We start from the raw sequence: 10726 nt of genomic DNA, 5'->3' as shown, positions 1-10726 counted from the left end.
ACGCTATTAACCAGCGCTAAGTCTTTCAACGCTTTAGGAAAAGAGAAAAGCATCAAAGAGGCCCTGGGCTGGACGTTCAGGTGACTGTGATGCTCTGACTGAAAGCGAACATACGATAGAAAGGCAATTCGAGAAGGGGGGGGGGGGGGGGGGGGGGGTTCGTGGGGATTGGGTTTCAACTCTGTGTAGTGACGTCTTAATCAAAAGTGTCAGCTTTTTATTCTGGCTGTTGCATGGAATATTTCCAGGGTGACGGCAAGTAACACATGCAAAAGAGGTTTGGATATCAAAAAATGCTGGAAACTGAAAAAAAAAGAAAGGTATTTGAAATGACGGGTCTAGTTAGTCGCAATTTTCTGTTGTTCCGAGTTTGCAAAGTGACGGCAAACGATCACGGTTTCCACTTCTTGCAACAGCAGCCAATAGAGCTTGGGATTGTGTCATCAAAGCTTTTTTTCAATGACTTTTAGCACATTTTATGACAATGCAGTAAATTCAAAATTGACAACACTCCTTTGTATAAAAGCATTGTTTTAACCAGGCACCAAAGAAAGTCTTTCCTCGGGGCTTTCTTTAAACTTTTTACCGGTATGTTTAGCCCAAACATGGCAGATTTCTGTGGTAACGGAGTCTACGGAGTCTACTTCGATGAACTCTCTCTCGCATGTTCCATTATTAGTCACTCACAGTCAGAGAGCCCAAAGGAGTCGCCAAGATGATAAAATGAAAAGACAAATAACACTGTTTTAATACAACCTTTAGTTTCAACACTGGAAAAAATGCCAACTTATCTTAGACAGAAAAAATGACTTAAAAGTGCTTGAATTATCGTAATGTGTTCTGATTTAGAGAAGGATTGGACTCTCTTATTGCCGATGGAACAAAAACGATTTGTCTAGTCTTTGACCTTTTTGTCTTACTTTAGGTGTTCAAGTAAATCTCTCTTATTTTAAGCGCTTTGTTCCATTGGCAAACTTATTTCAAGACAGTCCAAACCTACTCAAAATTGTCTTAATTCAAGCACATTCCAAGCCATTCATAAGATGTCCATTTGTTTCCAGCGTAAGACTGCATGTATTGTGAAATTGAGTCAAAGAACAACATCAACTAATCAAACACACATTGAAGAATTAGTTTTTAAAGGGTTTTCTGCTTGAAATTAGTAAGAGGCAGTCACTTTGGAGGGACGTGGCTCAAAAGCTTTTTCACACACTCTCTCCACAGTATCTCTCAGAAGTCCACCATCAAATACTGAGCAGCAAACCTCCTATTTCCATCTTCTGTTTCAATAAACGCATTCAAAATGTTTCTGGGCAACTTTTACCCTCCTTGTAAGCCACAATGCAAAACAAGCTGCCCGAGAATGAGCGAGACGGCCGCACTATTATCAAATTCCATCAGTCCTTATCTGTCTCCCGCACCGATTCTCGAACTACATTTCGTTGCATCAACTGAAGGCGACCCGCATCAGGGTCTCCTCGTGCTGTTAATCCCCTCTGCTCTCGACACTGTACACATTGTCTTATCGGCGTATCACCTGAAAACATTATCCCATTACATTACATGACCCTGACGCTATTTAGAAACCATTTGGGGCCGAGCCTTATCTAAATACAGCCGTAAATCAGGCCGTGTCAGTGGCATGTTCTCCATAAAAGCTCTGCTGCTGCCGCTCTGTTTACAGCTGCTGCGATGGAGCGGTATCTCTCGGCACAGCGCTTCCATAAATACACATCACTCACAACTTAATGTCCCCGAGTTACACGCAAAGGCTTTTCCTCAAATATACACATTTTGGCACAAAAAATATATAGGGCAGATTGGGTATTTTCAGCTTTTGTCAATTAAAGATGTGATACACTTTAGACGAGAAATATAGATATGGAAAGTCCACAATTGTTCATGATAGTTTGTTTCCCACTTATACCGTCTTCCCATCTTGATTAAAAGCAGGTAAATGCTACAATATCCTTAATATTTTTCAGCAAGTTTGGCTATTTTGTTATTACTATCAAAAGAAATGCAGGTCATTCAGTTAAATACAACAATGGTCATTATGAGGCTCATTGCGCCATCTCAACTTAAAGTGTGTAAAGTTTAGTCTGAATTATTTAGCGATATAAAGTGTAATTAATGTGTTGTTTTGTTTTACTTGTAAGGATGAATGCAAATTACAAGGCTATTGTTTTACAGATAAGGCAAATTAGAAAGAAGCTACAAGAAGTGCCATTGAAAAAAAAAAAAAAAACTTGTAAATGCATTCTTATACAGCAGTACAGCCATCTGTTTATGTATAATCAAATTTACACTACTGTAGGTTAGTGTAGAGTGCCTATACAGCAGGGGTCGCCAACCTTATTTCAGCTGAGGGTGACTTTAAGAGCATTAAGTTGTTCGAGGTTACCAGTTAAAAACAAATCCTAAAGACTTAAACATACACTGTTCACTTATAGGATATTGACCCCATATTATATTAAAATAGCTTTATTTTAAACTCATACCGAGTCACAAGAACCGAAATAACTGTAGTTTTAAGAATTAGATTCAAGAAAATGAAGTGTTTTACACTTTAGAAAAAGTCCCAAGGGCTACTGGACATGCCCCAAAGGGCCCCTGGGTGCCCGCGGGCACCACGTTGGTGACCCCTGCTCTACAGTAACACATTTCCAAAACGGTTCTGGAAAAGAAAAAAATCTGATCGGAAATATCGATCTTTTGCTTGACTTCAGCTGCGACCGAAAGGTTTGATTGATTCTTCACCTCTTAACCTTCACCGGGTGCATTTTCTCCAGTTCAGCTTTACCCAAATCCATAAGGTCACAGCCTATAGGCCAGTGTAACGCCTCATTTGAAAGACCTAGACAACCCATCGAAATTGATCTTTTTTTTTGCCACATTATTACATTTTTGTTGCTCTTTTCTTTGCTTTTTTTTTGCGTTTAGTCACATTTTTGTCACTTTTTCCACCGCTTTTTCGCCACGTTTCTGTCACTCTTTTGCTGCATTTTTATCCTGAGTTTCGTCGTATTTTTGTTGCTACTTTGGCTTTTTTTTCCTCAAGAAACTTTAAAAACTTGGGTAAAGCAAAACGAGAAAATGCTCGGCTCAGGTGGAGGTCTTTACGTTCATTGGCTGCTCCATAAAGCGAATGCTAGCTTTTATTAACGCGGTTCTGATCCTGTTTGGTCCATTTGAAGCGCTTGGAACCCCGTGTTTTTTTTCACGTACGGACCGACTCTTCTCTCCACGGCCTCGCGCGGGCTCTCCTCCCATGTGCTCCTCCCTGATTGGCTGCCTCCTCTGCACGCGCACTCCCACTCGGCATAAACGCGGGCCTGTCACCTCCACGAGACTCAGAGCTTCAACATCATCCCGAGGCTCCGGCGTTTGGATTTACAACTTTCTCTCCGTGATGTAAAGTCCGCGCTCTTGTTATTTTCTTGGGGAATATCGCGAGGTTTTGTTTGGATATACTGTGAGTTCCGCATCTCCGAAAGAAATGAACCTCATCGGCGGATACCAGCATCACCACCATCACCACCACCACCTCATGCACGAGCCCTTCCCCTCGCACGCGCCGTACTTTCAGAGCTGGGTGTTGAACCACGACTTGCCCCCGTCGGCGGACTTCCACATCCAGGCTCCGGGGACGCCGGGCTCCGCGGCTCACGACGCCCGGTTCGACGCGCTTCAGGGCGGCCAGGCGAAGCGGAGAACCCCGGGGCCTAAGAAGGAGAGGCGGCGGACGGAGAGCATCAACACGGCCTTCGCGGAACTCCGGGAGTGCATCCCCAACGTGCCCGCGGACACCAAGCTGTCCAAAATCAAGACTCTGCGCCTCGCCACGAGCTACATCGCGTATCTCATGGACGTGCTGGCCAAGGACTCCGGGGAAACGGAGGGCTTTAAGGCCGAGATTAAGAAGTACGAAAGCAGGGACCCGAAGAGGAAGCGGGAATTTGTGAGTCTGGTTTCGAATGTTGTCAAATGTCGTAAAAAAGTAATACGGCTGAAACAAGGCACGTGCGAGTTTGTGTAAATTACGCATTATTATTATTATTTTTTTAATTATTTGTGCCTGATGTTTTGGACACAACTTGCGCGCGGAGTTTGGCTTGAAATAAAACTAAAATAATCGCGTAATTTCACAAGCGGAGAAACCTCGTAATTTATTTTAAATGCGCAAAATGCTTTGAGTCGCTTCGGTGCGTAAAGCGCGTGCGTAAAAGGGGCCGTATTATTTAATCTGTCAAACACAGAATAACACAGAACTCTTTACGATGAAAGAAAAGGTGTTTTGTGGACTAGATTCTGCTTGCAAATAATACATGTGTTTAAACCTATGTTCAAATCATATTGTAAATGTTTACCGTTTGCTTTACGTCAATTGACGATTCGTATGAGTTGCCAAATAAATGGCCGAAACGAAACGAACGCACAAATTGAACGATAATAACGAATAAACTCAATGAGAATATTTGCATATATTTAGGCAAATGTGTTTCGCCCAGACAATACGTGTATAGGCCTGTGTCTCCCTTTATTACAAGGAGGATTTTTAGAACATGTCTCACGTGCAGTGGGCTATTCCCCCTTTTTGCCTTCTCCTTTTATACCCGGTTTAAATTCGTTTTTAAACTCGATCCCCGACAGGCTCAGTGGAAGGTTTGTATGAATCGTAACGAGAACGCGATCGTGTTTTCCGATGCAGTTTTGCAGAACGTCTGTGGAAAACAAATCGTTTCACAGTTCGGTTCAGTGTAAACACTTCCCATTGCGCATTATTCAGTTCGACAAACAAGGCCGTGACATTTTTTCCAATCGTTTGAACATTTCAGTCTATTCATAACCAGACAGAAATTGAAGGCAACGTCGTTTTAACTGTGTAAATAAATCAAAACGAAACCCATTGGCCTCGTGTGTATTAGGTTATTACGCATAAACGTGATGTTTTTTTCATTTAAACCATTTCACTGGACTGAGCATTGAACGTACATATTTTGGATTCGTTCATTTCACATGAGGCGGACGTCCGAGCCAGGCTCTTGGTACAAACATTTTACACAATGCATGGATTGAGTCACCAGAACGGGTTTGTTTCTCTCATAGGCCCACACCGGTTTCATGTTGTTGCCCCGATTGTCGAAGATAATGCTGTGTCCTTTGGCAAAACACTTCAACGACCCATGGCCCTGGTAGTGACTGGCCATACTCTTCCGTCACCCAGGCCTCTTTTAGCAACTTTTGCCATCGTCAATGATCTACCATATATAAGCAACTATCTATCCGCTGCTTGATCGTCGGCCATGTTGACGCCAGTACATCCGCTTGTCAATTCCACTGCTTCGATATCCGTCCGTTCATTTTCCAATTGCTCTTTTTTTTTTTTTTTTTCATATCTCTCGCCCTGACCCCCCTCTTCTCTCTTTTTTCCCCACAGGCCTCAGACGAACTTCAGGAAACGTTTGTCGCCGAGAAGAAGGCGAAAGGTCGGACGGGTTGGCCGCAGCAGGTCTGGGCTCTGGAGTTGAACCAGTGACAACCTCCACATGTCGTTCCGGGAACTGGTTTGAGAGAGACAGAAGGCGGCCCCGGCCCGTTCACTGCAAACGGACTCGGGAGCGAGCGGGGCAGTGGGCGGATTTGAAGGACTTGAAACAAATATTTGGATTGGACTTTTGTGTTGAAATGTGTCCCGTGACTTCTGTTGGTTACACTACTGTCTTCTTATTTGTCAAGTGAAGGAATATAAATTATTAGAGCGATTGGATGCTTGTTTTATACCAACTCTAGTATAGCAATTTCAATATTTTAGATGTTTCAGAGCTATTTATTCGTCGTCGCGCGCTGACGGTTGGCGCCGCAGGCCGGGTTCGGAGCAGCAGACGAGGCCGTGCAAAATTTGGATTTTTTTTTTTTTTTCCATACCTGGCAATCCCTCAGGACACGCTGATTAAAAAAAAAACATTTAAGACTCTTGACAACATCTTACAATACGTTGTAAGAGAAGGATTGAACCAGAGGTGAGATATCTTTTTCTTCAACAGCAAACAAGAAAATGAAGTACATATATTTTCCTCAATAATGCATGAGTTTCTTAAAGGAGAACTAAGTAACTTTTGCCCCTAGAGGCCTCAAGCGCCACTGCAGGTGTCGTGGCATGTTATTTTTTTTTTTACTAGTTCATTGTCCGTGAGAGTAAATACTACACTGAGATAAGACAAAGGGAGAGAGGGATATTGTACATGGTGCCGCAACCCAATTATACAATGGAGTTTTTTTTTTTTTTGGCTCAAACTTGGCTGTAAATTCTGATAAAGTGGCGCCAGCCCACAGCTAGCTTTGCCCGTTAGCCTGTTAGCTTCGTGATAAACCAAATAATCAGCCAGGACTTACCTGTAGTAAGTCAAAAGTGATTTTGTTAACAACTGAGAGCAGCGGGGGAGATGTTTTCCATTAGTGTGGATCCATTAGTGGGGCTTCTGGGTCGGAGGCAGGGAAAGTTGTAAGTGTAGGTTTCTGGCCAGAGACACCGGGGGGAGATGAAAGACCTCACAAACGTCCCATTAACTCTTGTATTGCCCCCAGAGAGACTACAGAAAGGATTTATTAAGGTAAAAAAGTTACTTAGTTCTGCTTAAACATGCACTTTTTTTTATCCCATCACTTGCACCATCGTCCAAACAATTCCACGACTGCTAATGTTACACTGGTATTAAGGCCAATACCTTGTGCTCCTCCGAACTTTGAATGCACTTTCTCAAGAAATTCCACTTTACTTAAAATTTCATGCACCGAGCGAGCGACCGAATTCAAATGGATGCAATTTCTTTGGAATGTAACGATTTTTCTTTGTGCTGTTCATGACAATCTTGTCGGCGGTTTCTGTGTTTTTGTCTCGAATCTACCTCAGAATAATGTCAGTGTTGTTGTCTTTATCCATTAAACAGGGATTGGTGTTGTGGTTACAGTGTTGTGTACAGCTGATGTGAAGTTCTATAGTTGAGTAAATAAAATAAAATATAACTTTTAACGCACAAAAACATTGACGTCTCGCATTTGTTTGTTGCTTTATTGGTCATTAATATAATAGATCCATGCTCATTATACATGAACTGTACAATGAAATGTGTCCTCTGCATTTAACCCATCCCTCGACGCCACAGGACGACCCGTAGGGAGCAGTGGGCAGCGGCAGTGCTGCGCCCGGGGACCGTCTCCATTATGTGGAGCCAGGCCGGTCAGAAACACCTGGAGGATTCACCTATTGTACATGTTTTCAGTAGTGACTAATGTCAACGTTTCAGTAAAATGCCTGATGAAGGCCATAGACATCATGTCCAAAGATAAAATCAGGAGGGAAGAGTATCCAAACAATTACTCAAGTAAAAGAGTCACTGAGTAACTGAGCAAAAAAAAATGTCATAAACTGTGTGAAATAAAACATAAAACTATGTGGAAAATTCCAAGAAAAATGGCAGAACACGGAGCAAGAGATGAACTACATCTATTTAATAGATCAAAATGAAGCATGGAGAGACACTACAGAAGAAACTAAAATTAAAACACACATGTATTCGACTCTGTCATGTTCAATCTAAATCAAAGAATACAAGTCACATTGGGCACATTAATATTTGACACTGTATCAATTAAAATGCCTGTTTTTATGTTTAACGGAAATATATATATATATATATATATATATATATATATATATATATGTTTTTAAATATATATATGTTTTTAAATACTGCATATATACATATATTTTTGTATGAATATGTTAATGCTGTTTTGGAATGGACCCAGAGAGACAGCTAATGGGATATAAATAACAATAAAAATAAAAAAAACTACAGGCAAAACTCACCTGGAAACAAACAAAAATCATCACCATGACATGTTTAAATATTGCTCTGCTTGAATGTTTCTCTGTAGATTTATAAGAAATCATAATTTCAAGGGCCATTTTCCCAAAATGCATTTTTCTCACAGTGATGCAAGAATATAGACTTAACTATATTTTGAAGATTATTCAGAGGGATTTTTTTTATATCTATAATTAACAAAATGTTTTTTTAATGCTAAAAAACAAGCCAAATTTCAATTTTTTTTACAGTTTTTTTCCCCACTAAAAACACAGCTTGTTTTAAAAGTTAAAAATTAAACATTTATCCAACAATCCCCTCTGAAAAAGTCTTTGTAACTAAAATGGCAAAGAAATAAAACCATACATTTGAATCTGGCTCAATCCGTTATTCCCATCACTGAAAAGATGGGACATTTTGGCCATTTTTAGGAATAAAAACACCTTGACATGCAAACATAAAATGACAGAAAACTTACCATATATTTGTCTCATATTTATGGCAGTAATCTACGGCAGAAGTTTCAAACTGTTCAATTCAAATAAAAAAAAAGGCCCTATTCACCTGCAGTCTCGCCTTAAATATTTACTCACAGTGGAAAAAGTTACAATTATTTTTACTGAAGTAAGAGCAGATACTTCATTATAATGATACTCAAGCTGAAGTAAAAAGTACTAAAGCACATGTACTTGAGTAAATGTAACTGAGTACTCCCTGCCTCTGGATAAAAGCATGTGGGAGCTTTCCTTTGCTGCTCCCTCGCCTCCTCCTGTTCGATGTGCAAAGTCTCTCTGACAGTACATGGAAATCACAAAAATGTTATGGTATTATTGAATCAAACAAACACACATCTCCCTTTGGTGGGAAAAATAAACCAAAACAAGACATAATTTGACCAATAGCCGTTGAACTTTATGCCAGTTTTTGTTTCACAAATTCTTCCATGAGTTTTTATAATGTTCACATTCATGCAACAATTCTTCAAAAATAAAAACAGTTAAACAGACATATACAGCGTTCTGCAGCTGATAAGAGGCTACAATGGAAAACAAAATCAGGAAGCGCAAAGACCTTAGTTATAGTTCTCTTCTTAGAAAAAGCAACTTCAAATATCTGCCTGGTTTTCGACTGATAGAGGAGGTTATGGGGACATCTGGTGGTCACAACCAACATGCTCATCGCTACAGGTTAAATTACTTTAAGCAACCAAAAGAACTTCATTACAGATTTGGCAGAACTACTTTCTCACTAAACATATGATAATGATGGTATAAGGAGGGTAGTTTATCAAGGTGCTATAGTGGCATCTAGTGGGCAATAGATGTATAACAAAGTTGAACCAGTATATGACCTTTTGTTGTAAAATCTACTAATCCAATAATTAATCATTCTTTTGAAATGTTCTCTTTCTAAATAGCATCGTGAACATCTCCTCCCCAAACCTTTACATTTCCAGTTTTGCTGTTATCAGTGTACAGTTTTGAATATTATAGCAAACTATATGTATATTCTTTTGGGAACTCGACGAAAATTGACTTAATTTGAGTGAAAGGATTAAAATAAATTTTACAATTTCGTTTTTTTTAATTGACTTTAATTGTATCTTTTATGATCTGTCCATTGTAGAGGACACTAGGTCAATATAGGTGAAGTACTGTTAATGAGGAAGTAATTTTTACTGTATTAATAAAACTGACATTAATCAATATCATAATCCTCAATATCATTTCTGAGAGTTAACATATTAAATTGGTTACATTAAGATTATATTCCAAGTTAAAACCACCTCTATAGTTATTATATGGTTTGGAGTTTCTTTAATAAATGAATGTAAAGTGACCCCTCACACACCTGTGTTTCCACTGGTGTTGAGGTGGAGGTGTGACCCATCATTGGCTGGAGGTACGTGATGCTGAAATTAGTCTCCCGGGTCAAATTTACATCGAGGCTTCATTTTATTACTGTCAGTTATTTTGCAGAATGTTTAGCTAAAGGTGTTTGTTTCTAATTCTAAAAGAAGCAACTATCTTGTTAACCTTAACAAATCCTTTCCGTAGTCCCTCTGGGTGTTAATGGGATGATTGGGGGGGGTCTTTCATCTCCCCCTGGTGTCTCTGGTCAGAAAACCACACTTGCAACTTCGCTGCCTACGGGTCAGAGGCGCAGTACACACTAATAGAATCACAAAGAAGAAGCTAACAGGCTAATCGGGTAAAGCTAACTGTGGGCTAGCACCACTTAAACAGTATTTAGAGTTAAGTTTTAGGGGGAAAAAATATCTCCACTGTGTAATTGGATGTACAATATCCCTCTCTCCCTTCGTCTTTTCAGTCAGTGTAGTATTTACTCTCATGGACAATTAATGAGTAAAAAAAAACACATCATGCTACGACACCTGCAGTGGTGCTTATGGCCTCTAGGTGCATGAGTTACTTAGTTACTTGCTTTAACTCTGTAGATTAGTTGTTCAAATCCCACAAATATCCCCTTCAGAAAGTGACCGGTCGTGTCAGGAAGGGCATCCGCTTAAAAGAAAAAAGGAAGACTGCAGCCAAAAGACACCAATGCATTTGTACAATACATTTATTACCATTATCAAGAGCATTTTTTTTTAAATATGTCTTTTCTAATACAATGTTAATGAGCTGTGGTCTACGAGTAAAATAAAGACTGATGATGTCTACGAAACACTACAAAGAAACTGAAAACAAACAAAAAACAGACGTTAAAATAAAAATAAGAAATGAAAAATCAAAGACATGTTTACAATCGGTTTGGACCATCTCAGTGTTCGTTTTCCAGCATTAATTTGAATGAGCTCGCTCGGTGAGGTTTAAAAAAATATTGTAATAACT

General features: G+C 39.8%; 1 protein-coding gene across 1 annotated transcript; it reads left to right on the top strand.

Moving 5' to 3' along the window:
• Positions 1 to 3499: 3499 nt before the first annotated feature.
• LOC306970559 (heart- and neural crest derivatives-expressed protein 1-like) lies at positions 3500 to 5539 on the top strand (the record flags this gene model as incomplete). The annotated part of the gene is made up of 2 exons (XM_079566552.1): positions 3500 to 3961; positions 5441 to 5539. 2 exons carry the CDS (start codon positions 3500 to 3502, stop codon positions 5537 to 5539), a joined length of 561 nt encoding a protein of 186 aa, XP_079422678.1.
• Between the last annotated feature and the right edge of the window lie 5187 nt (positions 5540 to 10726).

The sequence above is a fragment of the Gobius niger genome (genome assembly GCF_951799975.1).
Source record: "Gobius niger genome assembly, chromosome: 11".
Taxonomy (NCBI): Eukaryota; Metazoa; Chordata; class Actinopteri; order Gobiiformes; family Gobiidae; genus Gobius; species Gobius niger.
This window is presented reverse-complemented; position numbering and strand designations above follow the sequence as displayed.